This window comes from Poecile atricapillus, chromosome 6, assembly GCF_030490865.1.
Source record: "Poecile atricapillus isolate bPoeAtr1 chromosome 6, bPoeAtr1.hap1, whole genome shotgun sequence".
Lineage (NCBI taxonomy): Eukaryota > Metazoa > Chordata > Aves > Passeriformes > Paridae > Poecile > Poecile atricapillus.
Genome location: NC_081254.1, coordinates 13179825 through 13194904, shown reverse-complemented (window position 1 = coordinate 13194904; position 15080 = coordinate 13179825). Strand labels below are relative to the sequence as shown.

The window sequence follows — 15080 nt, the reverse complement described above, 5'->3', positions numbered from 1 at the left end:
TACAGGAGACCATTTTCTGGGTAATTAATTTTCTGATTTATAAGGAATAGGAGAAAGGAGAGCAGCAGAGTACCCTATAGATTATGTTTGCTCTGACAAAGGTAGTCACAAATACACATTGGGTTAAATTTCACAAAAACCCATTTCCATTTTACCTTCTTAAATTGCCAATTAAAGGTATTGCTTAGGTTTGACTTTTGCCCACTGTTAAGGAATTTCTACTTTCTTCAGAACTGCAGTGAAGAACTATTGGAATCAGATTTGCATGTCAGGCATCTGGTTCTGCTGGAAATACTTTTTTTTGCATTCATGAACTGATGTGCACCAGAGTTAGAAAATATAGCTTCTTTCAGGTGTGCTGGCCATTAACTGTACAGATGTAATTGATTTCTATTGCACAGTTTCACAATGTGACGTTAAATGTTCTCTCAGTGAAGATGGTTTCTTGTTTAAAGCAGGAAAGATAAAAAACCAACTGCAAATTGTGGATATAAAATAGTAAGTACTCTGCAAAAGTCTTGCCTATAGACTCAAGGGGTCAGAATAGATGCCAATAATATTTTTTTATCTTAAAATATTTTTTTCCTAGGAGACAATTGACATCATCATTTTTTGGATCTTGAAGCTGCTTAATTTTCAGTTGCCCTTAATATATAAGTGAATTTCCAGACCTTCTTTCCCTGCTGCACACTGTAGAATGTGGAGTGGTTTTATTCCTGTTTTAAATTAGTGGCTACCAAGAAATGCAAAGCTACCACAATTACATGTTCTTTTTTCCCATGAAATTGAGGGGTTTGAGGTTTTTCATCTGCAGATTTTGTTTTTGACTCTTGCATGACACATTTTATGTTCATGCTACTTTCTTTAGGGCAGGAGTTCCTCTGGGTTTATATATATCTTCATAGCCTGAAAGAGTAGAATAGATGGGAGACTTCAATATCTCTAATGTTGTGCTGAGTTTCTGAAAGTTTATAGTTGACAGGAAAATGTGGATGCTGTTTGTGAATACAACACAGTGTTTGTATAAAGTAATTTTATACTAATTTAACTGGAATTATCTTTATAGCACTGCCTTTCAAATCCTTCTGTTTTCCTCAAAGTTTGAGTGGCCACATATTTCTCTGCACCTCTTTGGGATGGGATACAGTGAGACTGAGCAAAAGCTGTTCATGACAATGAACTTCTCTGAATAGAAGTGCTTTGAAAGATGACTTCTGCTTCATCTGGAGTTTATATCCCAGCTGCTGCAGTTCCCCATGGATTCAAGAGCTTGGCTACAGTGGGATGTGTGCACCCAGCAGCTCAGCCAAAGGCTTGGGTTTTTCAAAACAAAGCAGTAATTGTGAGTTCAATTTCGGTTTCCTATGGTGACTTGAGGATGAAGTGTTCTTGTGTTTTAAGTGTGCTGTCCTGTAGAAATCACAAGTGCAGAGCTGGGGGTAGGTCAGAAAGGCCTTGTGCTAGAGTTAAAATCATCATCAGACTTAGGGAATACTCACTGATCATTTTTTAATTGTTTGGAAACTAGCTACTGAGGGCCCCAAATCTGCATTGATTCTTAAAGCAGTGCCACTGAGTGCAGGTTGTCCATAAATGCCCTAATCAGTACTATGAAATTTGCTGTTTAGAAAGCAAACAAGTCCATGCAAACCATGAAGTAAGATGAAAGTTGTTGAGAGTGTTTAGCAAGCCAAATAGTGTACCCATCTGTGTAGTCTTACTCTTAATTTCTAAAGAAAATATTATTAGTCACCTGCAGTAAGTGCTAAATGGTGCCTGCTTCTGTATTTGGATTGTTTGGCTCCATGTGTCTTAAGAAAAGGTTAAAGCTGAAATTAGTATCAGAATGAGTCAATGTTGAAGGAATTATTTCACTTTGGGGGTGAATGAAATGTGTTCAGATTATTCAACAGTTTTAATTTCTTTGCCATTTAAAAAAAAAAAACACCAGATTAATTTCTAAAGGGAAGCAATGTATGAACATCACTTCTGAGTGAAGTACCTCCTTTAGAAGATATTGAATAAATTGTTCCAAATTTTTGTTGCTATTTGTACCTTGCCTAAAATTTTTAGTAGAATTTGGGCATCAAGTGTCCTCACGAATGATGGCATTTAGTGAGCTTATTCAACATAAAGGAAATATTTTGTAGCTTTAATTAAATAATGACTGCTGGCTGGTGCTGAAATAACATCACAGGTGAGCTGAATTCTTGGAGGTCTATCCTTAGCTCACGTACAAATTGCTCCTGGGCAGATATTTCAGGAGCATATCTTCATTGTAATGAAACAGTTTCCTTGTTCCTACTGTGCTAGAATCACTGAGAGAGGTCTCCTCAAAATTTCAAGATCCCTTTGGGATTTTTCTGAGAATCGACTGGCAGGCAGCTTTACAATTTGCAAAGAAACATATTTATGTGATTAGGCAGGAGCCCTTTAGCCACTACAGCTGAGCTGGGAGGAAGTGGAGGACCCTGCCAATTTGGGTTTTGACACTGATGCAGTACCCAGAACTGTCAGCATTCCCAAAATGAGATCTCAAAAACTATTGAGCATTAAGTAGCTGAAGGACAGTCATGTAGGAGGGGAGACCATGCTGGTCTGCTGCTTTTATTTCTGACATTTATTCATTGTGAACTGCAGCTTGTGGTGCTTAGACAGGAGCTATTTGTAAATGCTCTTATTTACCTGTCCTTAACAAGAGTAGCTGGGAGAAAATAGGGTAGGCTTATCACAGCATGGCTAGAAAATAATTTATCTATCTAAATTACATTTGTGTTAGAAAATCATTAAAGAATAGATGATGCTATTTGGAAGTAAGTATTTCAAGTATCCCAAGTGGATGGTTGAAGAGTACATCAGTGTCAGAGGAAGGTCAGTGAGTAAGCATGTGTTTCAGTGGGTGGACATGCAGTGACATTTTTTCTGACTTTGAACTTGGAAATGTATTCCTTATTTATGCTCAGGCCTCTACAGAGCCTGGTTAATACTTATTTAAGATTTTATCTCCTATGGAGGCAAGCTTCTGTCAGTGACCAGCATCTCTTTCTCTTTACTACTGAATATGGGTCTAACCAGAGACATCAGACCTCAGCATTTCTGAAATTTCTGGCATTATGTAGTCTTGAATTCTGTAGAGTCCTGTCCTTTGTTTCCAATTCAGTTAGGGATGGAAAAGTAACAAGAGAACCTGAGAAAGAACATCAAATCAATTTTTGTTAGGGGACTGAGCCACCTAATTTGAAGTAATTGGATAAATTTCAATGTAACACAATGTAGAGCAGCTTGAGTTATGCTGTAGCATTGTTAGTGCTCTTGGGCCAGAACTGAGCTGCTCAGGGCCCGTGTCTGGTGTGGCTGAGTGCTGGGTTAGACATCAGCTTCTAAACTCAATTCTCTGAACCTGGGGCTATCAAGAGAACTCTAACTACTGAATGACCTAGATATGCACCAGATGGAGCAAATCCAGAGGGTCTTCCTCCTATGATCAGCCACAAGTCAGTGCTTTTTGGTCTTGTATCTTGTCCTGCAGCTGATTTGTCTGCTTTGCAGAAAAGTGCCAGGAGAATATTGCTGCCTACCTGGGCCCCCCTCCTGTTCCCTGAGACACCTGGCATCTGCCACTCTCTGAGAGAGGCTGCTGGGTTTGTGAGCCCAATGGAGGGCATTGCTGTGTTCCTCTGCAGCCTCGTGTTCCTCTGCCCGTCTGGACACAGCAGTGTTGGACTTTCTCCCACACACTGTGCCCCGGTAATGACGTGAGGTTGTGACCGTCTGCAAACTCGTGAATACTTGGTATGGAAAGAGGGCAGAACTGTAGCCAAGGGGAGAATGGGATTTGCCCAAGATAATTCAGTATTTTCTTGCTGGTTTTGCAATTTTTTAATGTAAATTACTAAAATATTCAAGGACAAAGGAACCAGATTTTGAGAGCAGGATTTGGAGGGTACAGGAAAGCTCAATGTGTTCAAGACAGCAGTGGATTTAACCAGACACTGATGGCAGCTCAATAATCTTTGAGTCCACTTGTTTGCTGTGGTGCTGAAGAACCTCACTGTAGGGTACAGTTCTCCCTGCTTCCATGGTCCTGTATGCCTGGCAAAAGGAGCCGGAGCAAACCTGCCCCGCTGCATTAATCAGGAGAGCCTGGTGCACAAAATGATCCATGATTCCCTGTTCATTCTGTGATCCAGAACCCTTATCCTCCTGCTTTGCGTTTCCAGCAGAGCCTGAAGCAGCCATGCAGACTTGGTTTGATTTTACTCTCAAAGGGAAGATCTGGAAGCTTTGTGCAAGGTCTGTGTGAGAAACCAAGCCCTGTAACTAGCTTCTACACTTTGCAAGGTTCAGTTTGGATGAAGAATCAGAAAATACAAATATATGTTCTTGACATTTTTCAATGAAGAAAAAGAAATCTCAAATGAGCAATACTGATGGAAATTATTTTAAAACCTCCAATTTTCCTCTGATATTTACCTATATTTTTATGCTGTTTACAGTGAAAGGGTCAGCCATTAAATTGGACAGACAAGAGGCTGCATCTAGATTGTACAAGGAGTTAGAACAATGTCTTTAAGAAAGAGTTTTGAATGTTATCTCCTGGTTGAAGTTTGTCCAATTACAAAATTGTTACATGCAACAGTGTGCCTTGGCCAGGGAGCCACAAAATCATTCGGAACATACTGGATAGAAGCTGCTTAAATGGTATTTCATTTCTGTGTTTCTTTTTTCTTCTTCTTCTTTTTGGTTTTTAACATGCAAACCTCTTTGTGTATGTTGCATATATACATACCATGTCCTAATGCAAACCCACTTACCTTTGAGTGTTGTGTACAGTTACCCCTGCTACATTTGTTAATTACCACAGTCTTATCTGACTAACTGTTTTCTCCCTTAATATTTGCTCTCTTCAGTCACTCTTCCTTTATTTGATCCTGCAGGGGTTTATTGCAGCATAATTATTTCCATGGAAACAGGCTGTAATTCCATAAACAGAAGATTGAGTTTGTTATATGATCAGGAAGCAGCTGGAGAGCCATAAAAGGCTGATTTTTCAGCAATGCTGAAATCCTGCAACCCTTATTGATATATTAATGTAATCAGCTGAATTTCTTTCTCCCTTCACAAATCCTCCCCTAAATAGAAAGGCACATGACACAGTGTTTAAATTCAAAGGTGTGTAAATTGAAATGTTAGGGGCAGAATTTCCCCCCAATCTTCTTAAGAATAGAAATGAAGGGGTTTTTTGATTATATTTTGGGAAAAGAGGGATTCTATGCTCTTATGACTATTAGCAGGGGCAGTGCACAAATTAATTGTAGATTTTCAGTTTGTTGTGGGATGATGCTATTTTTGTTACTTTCCTCATTACCATCTAGTCATTCTCTGTAGACTTTAATGGATTTACAGCAGTTAATGTTTTGAGAAGTACATTCTGTCCTTTGTCTGAATAGTCTCTCAAAAACATTCACAGTAATTTCCTAGGTTTTCTCCTTAGAAGTGAAATTTTGTTTGTGTGTTTGTAAAAAAAAACGATAATTCAATACTTATATTGGCTAAGCTCGAGGAACTGAGAACAGCCTAAAGCTCATATCCTCATTTTCATCCTAATCAATGCACTTCTAACACATGCCCTCTAGCTAATGAAACTCTGAATGGAACCTCATCTACCCTGCAGACTAACAAAGCTCAAGCCTCTACTTTAAAGGAGCCATAAAAATAATTTGCTTGGAAAGCCAAGAAATCTCAAGTAAAGGACATTGTGCTTAGACCAGAGTGTACCAGATATTTGAATTGCAGAGGAACAAAAAACCACAACCCTACAAACACAGAAAGCTCTGTGAGCTATGGTTCAGCTCTCCATGGCAAACATAGATCAGGCTGATCAGCTTTTAATGCACACACAGCCTATTTCAAATGCATAATAAATTTCAAAAGTTTTTTTCTAGCCCAGAGAGAGAAAAGAATAGAGATGTTTTCTGTAGAGAGTCAAAAGATACTTGTGTGAGTACAAAACTTCCCAGTGGGTGAGGAAGGACAGTCAATTGCTGTTGCAGAGATCTGTAGCTTCCAGGCAGGAAAATTGTGGTGTGAAGCCCAGAGAAAAAAGGCTGTTTATGGAAATAGCAGATTCCTTAGTACAACATCCAGCAGAATTTGAATGCTGTCCTGTGGTTCTGAGATGATAAATCAGTGATCACATAATTTTCTGAATTTCCAGCCTGTGGTATTCCCTGCCATGGAAAGGCAGGAGGGTGCTTGGTGCTCTCTGTCATTTTGCTGGACTAAGCAGGCAGGCTGGGTGATGGCACAGCTGGGAATCCTGACCCCAAACCAGGCCTCTAGCTCCTTGGAATAGTTCCTGTGTGAGCATGGGGTGGATCACAAACAGGGGCTGCTGCGGGTTCTCTGACTGTTAAAGCAATGCTGACCAAGCTTGGAGAAAGGAAGCTGACTCCAGCAGTATTCTATTTACTCTAATTTTTCCAAATTCCATTATTTCCAAAGCTCCAGCTTTTGTTTGGAGATGTGAAAAAGGAGCCTAAGAACCCATGAAACTCTTAAAGGCAGTGAGTGAGTGGCTCAGCTCCTCTGTTCCAGCTGGCAGAGGCAGTGTGAGGACCGTGTCTCTGTTTGTTACAAGCCTCAGACACAACCTGGAGGTCTGAGCTGGCAGGATTGGAGCGCAGAGCGGCCTGAGCTCCGCACACAGCTGTGATTCCCCATCAGCTGTGGTGCTTCTCTGTGTCCCCAGCTATCCAGGCAGTGTGGGTGTTCCCTGGCAGCCTTGGGCCATGGCAGGGGTGAGGTGACAATGCCCTGCTGGCCCTGGGGCAGGCCGGTGGTGGCCCATGGCTCTGCTCCTGGTAACACTCAGCGCTCTGCGTACAGGCCGCGAGTGCTGCTGGCACAGCCTCGTCCTTCTTGTAGGTGACAGCTCCACTTTCCTGTTCTCTCTAGGGCATTGTTTTACACTTTCATTGCTGTTATAGAATTGACTGTGCAAATAACAGACAAATAGAGAACGTGATTTGCTCTTATTTTTGATGGTGTGTATTTGTATGTACAAACTTGAGTTCTGTTGGCTCTAGCTTTAGATCTCCAAGAAAGTTTTTGATGTGATCCCTTTGTACTGCCAATTTGAGAGACCTGATTTTGCATTTTCTGACCTGGCATTTGTCTGGAGTAAGGAGCCAGAAGCCAGTTTATAGATCTCCAGGCAGTGTGGGTGTAGGTTTAGAGGAGCTCCATGTGAGATACTAATTCATGGATGAGCTTCAGGTAAAAAGAACTTGAAAAGTTTATGTTGTCTTCTTCTGGTGTTACAAAGTTGTTTCAGGTGAAAAATGGTGGAATATTAAAGCTGATAAATCATTGATCTGAAGAGTTGGGATGGGGAAAACCTGGCTAATTATTCAGTAAGTTTTCTCGATAAAGCAGTGCGTGTTTCTAGAATACTTCCATTTCTACTCTCCAATCCAGACTAACTTTGCTGTCCACTGCTTCCTAAGGGTTATTATTTGCAGCCTGCCACAGTCTCTCTAAGAAGAAAAAAGTCCTTTTGTGGTCAGAGCACAAGACTGGGGCTCAAACGATTTAATTTTTGTTTCCTGACTCTGCATTAGGCTTTGTGGCTGGGCTCAGAAGCCTGCTGCTGAGCAGGAAACATGAGGTTCTTTCGCCTCCTTCTCATCTACATTTCAAATTTGCTTAATCAGGACCTGTCTCTTCCTTTTATATTTAGTTGAATTTTTCTTTTTTTGTGTATTTCTCTTTCATTTGGAAATGAAGTGTATTAACAAAACATCATACTTGGCAGAAAATATTTAATATTTGAGAGGCATTTTAAAGCATTTTTTTTAATTTCCTTTAAACATTGAAGAGCTATTTTGTTAGAATCAGCCCTCAACTGTGGTAATTCTGTGCTTGCAAAGCAGACAACACTAGTTTCCTACAAGTATTAGGGAAAATAATTTTCTGGACTTTCTTGATCTTGATCTTCTGGGGTTTAAAATATTAGCCTAGAAGAGCTGACCCTCTCACTGTGAATGTAATTCTGCAGGCTGCAGAGGCTTTTTGTATGGCAGGAATTCTGTTTTCATGGTGCCAGATTTTCTCCCTGAGGTGCTCATATTTTTTTTCTGCACATTCAATTTTGATGTTATTTTGTGCTAAGAAACTACTGAGTTTTATGATCAGATTGTACAGTAAAGCTCAGCTGCATCTTTATGGGAGCAGAGGTTTAAGGGAAGGTTTGCATGGGAGTCATTTCTTGAAGTAAATTCAGTGGTTGGATGTGAAAAGGCCTTCTTCTAGAGAAAAATCTGAATTAAGGCATATGTGCTCAAGTTGAATAGTTTTAAAATTACATATATGGGGGTCTATCTGTTTAATGCTAAAGGCTAAAATTGCCAGATTGTTTAATACACAAAACTTTCAGCTTGAACTATACTAGAACATGTACTTTATGCGTATACAGTAGAGTTCTGTACTGTGTGTAGTGCTGAACCAACAATACATTATACAGATGGTTTCAAAGGAGTTTGTACATCTACTGGCTAGAACTTTATAAAAAAGATCTATTGTTTTAAAAGAAAGAGAACAATTTCTCAAGACATGTCTACAAATCAGCTATTTGTTTTTTCGGGATGGGTTGCAATGTGTAAGTTGTGCCTCTGAGAAACACATTAATAAACCTTTGGCACAGAAAACCTTGAGAGAAGCAAAGATAAAATTTGTCTGCTTACCTGAAAAGTTTGGGGTTTTTTTGTTTTGTTTTGTTTTTTTTTTTCCCTGGTTCCCTCTGATAAGCTCATAAATGAACAGAAATAGTGAAATTGTCTCACAACTGGAGTAGCATTTTGTATCCACCAGCTATGGTACAGATCCATTAATACAAGGTGTGGTGTTTGCAATGTTTTCTTTGAAGTACTAAATAAAAGAGAGCAACTAGGATATTCAAATTCCTCACAAGAAAGAAGACATGCTGTGCTTTTAAAACAAAAACTGCCTTTGCTTATATGGAACCAGTACTCCTGGGAAATCATTCCGTACTTCTCAAGATACTTTACCATGAAATGCAGTAGGTGAAAACCTTGCAGGCAAGTAGTGATATGGCCAGTCAGGTCTCAGCAGATGGTGTTCTAATGCTGTGTCCAAAAAATACAACATAAATGTTGTGTTGACAGGAACACAGAAATGTACAGAATAAGAAACACAATGAAATACATTCACATTTATAACCTGAGACATAATCTGATAGACTGTGAAAGACCAAATGCTTTTGAGAGTTATTGAAGGAAAACACTATTAGCTTAAATTTCCACCCCTCTTTGAAGTTAGTAGCGTTAGGCCAACGCTGGGGATTCGTATAAATTACATTTTCAAATTTGATATAGAATATTGGCTTTCATGGCGAGATCTGATCCGTTCATTGCCTTCAGTCTGGATTGTCAACACTTGTGAGTGTGGGCTGGCGCTGACACTGCTGCTGTCAACAGCCCCACTCCACTGCCTCCTGCAGCTTTCTGCCTTCAGCCTGGGATGTCAGAAACACTTCATTGATTGTGCATTGGGAAACTTAATCTGGTTAAATGGATATGTCCTCGCACAGAACAAGTGGTAGCTGAAGGTGAGAGTAGCGAAGCTGATTCTAGTAGAGAGAGATGGAGGAAAAGTGGAAGCAAAGGCTGCCTGTTCAAGTAGGACAGGTTTCTTTTAACTCTCAGGGGAACACTGGAGAAAAACTACTTAGGAAAAGTAGTCCATTTCTTTTTGTTTTCAAATGAGACAAGATATTTTTAGAAGATATGTTGTGATGCACAATTTTCTCATATCAATGCTTTGGTGAGAGGATAAAATCTAGGGGACTGTACTATACAGAAAATTATGCAAACTGCTGACCCTTTATGGCCTTGCAGGCTGAATTCTTTAAAATAAATCTGCTGTCCATCTTGGCAATGATCTTTGTAGCAGAATCTCCTTTTGTGGAGGATAGTTTCAACAAATTTGCAAGAAATAAAACATAAAAATTGGTGCCTAAGAGGTGTTTCTAAAAATTCCTTTTATGAAGCTCTAAAATGCTTATAATATTTGACAGTTGTATGTATAAAAGCAGAAGGAAGAGACCAAGCCACACTAAGTCAAGTAGTGTAAATAGCTGTTAAAATGTATTCAGGTAGGATCTAATCCAGTGCCCTTTGTAGTCCTATAGTTGGTTCTTGTACCCGATGGTTCACCAAATGCAGTCTGTTTTGTAAAGAGCACTCAGGCTTTCTTTTGGTGTTACTAAAATCACTCTGTCAACACAGTAACCATAGATTTTTGTGTCATTTGTATCATGAAAATTGAACCAGAAATTTAATCCCTTTCAGCTGCTTATATGAGCAGAATAGGCTCTGCAGCACTGAGTGGTGTGCTCTGAGTATGCAGACTCCCTGAAACTCCTGCTTCACACAGTGGGAGCAGAAAATTCCTGGATTCTTTGAAGGTGTTCCCATGAAGTCTCCCTACCTGTTCAACACTCAACATTCTCTGTGCACAGAGCATTTTTAGTCACATAATGTCACTGGTTATTGGTTTTTCCCCATCTCTTTTTCCACGCTCTTCATTCATCCCTCGTTGAGTGAAGCAAGAAAATATAGCAATTAAAAAGGGATTATAATACTGGAATTCTGGGAAATGCATGCCTGAATTAATATTTTTTATTTTTAAGTGGGACAGTGAGTTTTTAAAGAATACATAATCTGCAGCATAAAAACCTTTTTAATTTTTTTGCCCCAACGTTTGATCAGTTTTGATCAAAGATTTCATTGGACCTCTGAGCAACGTTTTCTTCCGAGCTGTAAATTGCAAGCTTAATGTTTTCTAAACCACAGGCTTTCCATGTTTCCATGTGTGTTTGTGTAGGATTGGAGGCAGTGTTGACGTTTTGCTCTCGGTGGCTGTTGCAGGTAACGGCAAACACGTGCACTGGCTGCGGGGCAAGGACGGTGAGGTCTGGGTCTGGGTGATGGGAGAAGCCCCGGGGGACAAACCCTACGAGCAGATCTCGGAGGAGCTCATAGCAGAGCGGGCCAGGCAGCAGGCACAGAAGGAGGCAGAAGAATTATGGTGAGGATTTAAGAATCTGAGTTCAGGGCCCACTTGGCATAATGGGAGACTTGACCCTGTAGAAAGGTGGCAGGTAATGGTGGGTAAAGCTGGTAAGTGTGTTTTATGGACGTTTGCTTTCACTTGTTTTGTCAGGCTTTCAGCATGTTAAAAATGTCATTTTTATTGAATATTGTTTTTACCGAATATTGAAAGCCAAAACCCCTCGTTTCAAAAAAAAAGTGGTGCCAAATTTTTCCTCTCTTGGGAAATTTAGCTAGACCATTGACCAGCCTGTAGATAAAGAAAAATGAAGCAGTCTGGTTTTGAGATGATTAAATTAGATATGTTTGTTATATCACAGTTCTGAGCCCACAATGGGGGTTTGGTACATAAAATCCTTTCAAAATTGGTTTTATTTGCATTTTGCTAGTATTAATTCTTATTCCAGCAGTTCAAAAACTCATTATACAAAGTGCCATGTGGCTGTTTCTAGCAGGGCCTTTTCCAGGTTTGGGGGAGATTCAAAAGTGTTTTGATGCTTGATATTGTTAGGAATTAGGCCACCTGCCCCACACATTTCCCTTGTAGTGTGGCACTGAAAAGTGACTGTTTAAATATCTGGTTATTCTCTTATCCTTTTTCATATGAGATTATTCTTGCTTTGAGTGCTTGCATATTTAAGCAGGGATTAAAACCTTCAACCTGTGCACTGAATTCTCTTTTTGTTGTCAGTACTAATAAACAATCTAGCATTAAAATTTGGGAGAATTTTGTACTGCTATTTGTAAGACAATAAATTCCCAACCATGCTTTGCTAGACTAATAGAAAAATATAAGGTATGACTTAAAGACATCCAAGAAGTGCTTGTCTAACTTAGAAGTGCCATTTTAATTAATAATTTATCAAAAATTGTAAATTTTTTGCTTTCTTCAAATATGATTTGTGGTAGCTCTCTTGTTAAATACATTTCAATTCTTTGCTTGCATCTTTCTGTGAAGTCTTATGCTAATTATTTATTGCAAAAAGTAAGTATTGATCCTCAATTTAAGAAAATTAGTGCATTAAATTTCTATTTTCACATCCTTTTCTGAAGGAGACAAAAGGAAGCTGAAATAACAAAGAAATTCCGTGATGCTATGGCTCAAGAAAAAGCCAGAATAGTGGCAGAAAAATGGAAAATAGAAATGGAGGATCGGAAAGCAGCCAAACTGGAGGAAGAAAAAATTCAGGAGGAACTGAAGGTTTGCATAGAGCAATTTAGGTTTTTTTTAATAGTATTTTCATATAGATTCATAGTTCTTGTCACCTTCAGTGCATGCTTATTAATAAACTTTAAAATCCAGAGCTGTAATTTTTCATTCTGGAATATACAGATAGCTACATGGTGTTCAGCAGAACAGCTGGGTGAGCTATGAGAAAAAATTACAGGTCTCATTCAGAAGTGCCAGAACAATCAAACTGGTTATTCAGCTCACACATTAACAGAATTGTTCAGTCAGCTGTGCTGGGTGAATCATCCTGGGGAAAAAAATGTACAATTGGGAAAGATCTCATTTTAAGTTAGTTTGCTTGAATGTATTCTGTGTATTTTGGATTAGTTTGTTCACATAATGAACTTCAAAACTGTGTCACTACTTCCTTCAAAATAATAAGGGGAGGATCCTTCCCCTACTCAAAATATGGGAAAAGTCCAATTGGCTTTGCCGGGAGAAATTAATTTGCCTGATTTTTATTGACTTCATAGTGAACTTTCTGTGAGCTCAGTAAAACACTGTAGCATTTTAATATTTGTTGGAAATAATATTTTTTTTTCACATTTTCTAGTTGAAAATAGCAATTTCAAAGCTAAATAGGAAATGCCTCTGTCCACCCTTTTCATATTACTTGATAAAGAGAAGAACATGTTTAAAGATGAGAAAGTAAAATACAATGGGTTCAGCGTGCAGAGAAGTCCTCTGAGGGCAGGATGTGCAGGCTGGCACTGCACACGATTGGTGAGGCAGAGTTTCCATGGAGAAAGCCTGGAGAAAATCTGACTCCAAGCATCCAGCAACTCCCATCCACGCTCCTCTCCCCTGCTGACAACTCGCTGTGTCTCTTCCTCCTTTCCTGGTACAGTGATGTAAGGTGTGGAAAGCAGGGATAGACTTTTCCCATTGTCCCTTTGTGATGGGAGGAATGCTGAAAACTCAGTGTTAAGTTCATGTGGCTTGATTGCAAACAGCAAATTTCTTGTCACTCTGCAGACTGTGGGCCTGGGATTTGAGGTGTTGTGGAGCTCAAAGCCAGGGTGGTTCCAGCAGAGAAGGCTGCACTGAGTTCCTGATTTACCTTTGCACAATTAATTTGAATACACAGGAGAGAATGGGGCCTTTAAAATTGATGTCAATGGGTAATGAAAGTATACCTTTTAAGTGCTTTATTAATATATGAATAATGAGCAGAGCATTATTTTACACTAAATTACTACCTAATTAAACACTCTTTGCTCTCTGGAAAGCAAAACCCTCTTGAACAAAGGCTGGCAGAGTGTTCACTTATATCTCTGTGGCTGATTTACAGGACACTTGATGGGGAAAATGTCCACAAGCTCACTGTTACTGTCCTGTTTCAAAGAGACTTTTTCAAAGAGTAGAGTGAGCAATTTCTGAGACTTTCAGTGGCCAGTATTCATAGTTTTCTACTAAGGAAAACTAGTTGTTCAGTTGTTGATACAATTACAAGGAATGGCATCAAATTCTGCTCATTTTCTTGCTGATGGAAAGCTAATGTCAGAGTGATCTGTGTTTCCAGTTTCCCAGGACATGAGCAGGTGTCCTCATCCAGCTGTGTGCCCGGCAGGAGCAAGGAACACGGCTGGAAGTGGGTTGAGATTATGTTTCAGCTTCTACTTTGAATTTCAAGTACTTAACTTTGGCCAGGATTTCTTTATCTCTCTTCCTAAAGTTGCAAACATATTTATTCTACTAAGGAAGTAGAAACCCCTTCTTTCTCAATGGTTTTTCTTAAATAAAGCATTTGAAAACAGAATTTGAAAAAATTTAAATAAACGGACCAAAGTTTTCAGAACAAGATGCAGCTGAAAGGAACACTTTGGCTTAAGGAATTAGTCTGGAAACAAGATATGATGCAGGGATTGTTTTTTAAAATACCCTTTGTCAAGTGTTCTCCCAGCATTTCCTGTATTAATCCAACAAGAGAGTCTTAATTCCACTTTCAGCATTGGCTCTTCAATTAGGTCTACAATTAGACATCTGTCAAGAGAGACTTGGACTGACCAGCAGAGATCCAAATGCAGGATTGATTCCTGGTGCTTTGACACTACTCCTTTGCTACTCAGAAAAGCAGCTTTATCTGTTACTTGCTCTTGAAAGATCAGGTCTTGTACATTGTGTGTCTCTAGACAGGAAAAGGAAGTTGTGTTTTGGCATCCACATTCAACTGCAAGAAGGGACTACAACTAAGGTACATGGAAAAAGATGAATTAATGCATCTACTGATGTATGACAGAGGCAATTGATAGAATGACGAAAAGGATGTGGAATTTGCTGCAGATCTGTAGTGCAAGCTTGCTTCAACAGCTTTAAATTATTTAATGCACAGGTAATCATCCTGTGATGATGACCAGACCATGTTTAAAGAAGTCTCCAGACTGAGATATGGAAAGTTCAGTCTCTGCTAATGCTTCATCCTCTTGAAACAGTTTGACTTGGTAAATTGAAACTGTCTTGTTTCTGCTGGCATGTTTAATTTCTAAACACTCCTTCTTAAGATGCTTTTATTCCTCCTGACCTATCATGGCACGTTAGGGCTGTCTGCACTAGATAAATGATATCTTACATATCAAAGTGAATGATGATCCCTATTTCCTTTTCCAACACTATTTGAAAAGTATTGGTTTCCTTGGTGTTTCTTAAGCAGAATTGCCTTTAATTTATGATGCTAGAATATAAATGTTGACTACTCTAGTTTTGCAGTTTAAGGACAG

At 39.2% G+C, this 15080-nt stretch overlaps 1 protein-coding gene across 3 annotated transcripts in view; it reads left to right on the top strand.

The window, feature by feature from the left end:
- SH2D4B (SH2 domain containing 4B) overlaps nt 1–15080 on the top strand; it is a 54523-nt gene that overhangs the window by 1911 nt on the left and 37532 nt on the right. The window contains exons 2-5 of one of the 3 annotated variants that reach the window (XM_058841630.1): nt 1449–1457; nt 10122–10143; nt 10950–11109; nt 12186–12333. In XM_058841630.1, the coding sequence (XP_058697613.1) occupies nt 1449–1457; nt 10122–10143; nt 10950–11109; nt 12186–12333 (339 nt within the window). Of the gene's footprint in view, nt 1–1448; nt 1458–10121; nt 10147–10949; nt 11110–12185; nt 12334–15080 lie in introns of all 3 variants that reach the window. The other 2 variants (XM_058841629.1, XM_058841628.1) reach the window with 2 other exon arrangements.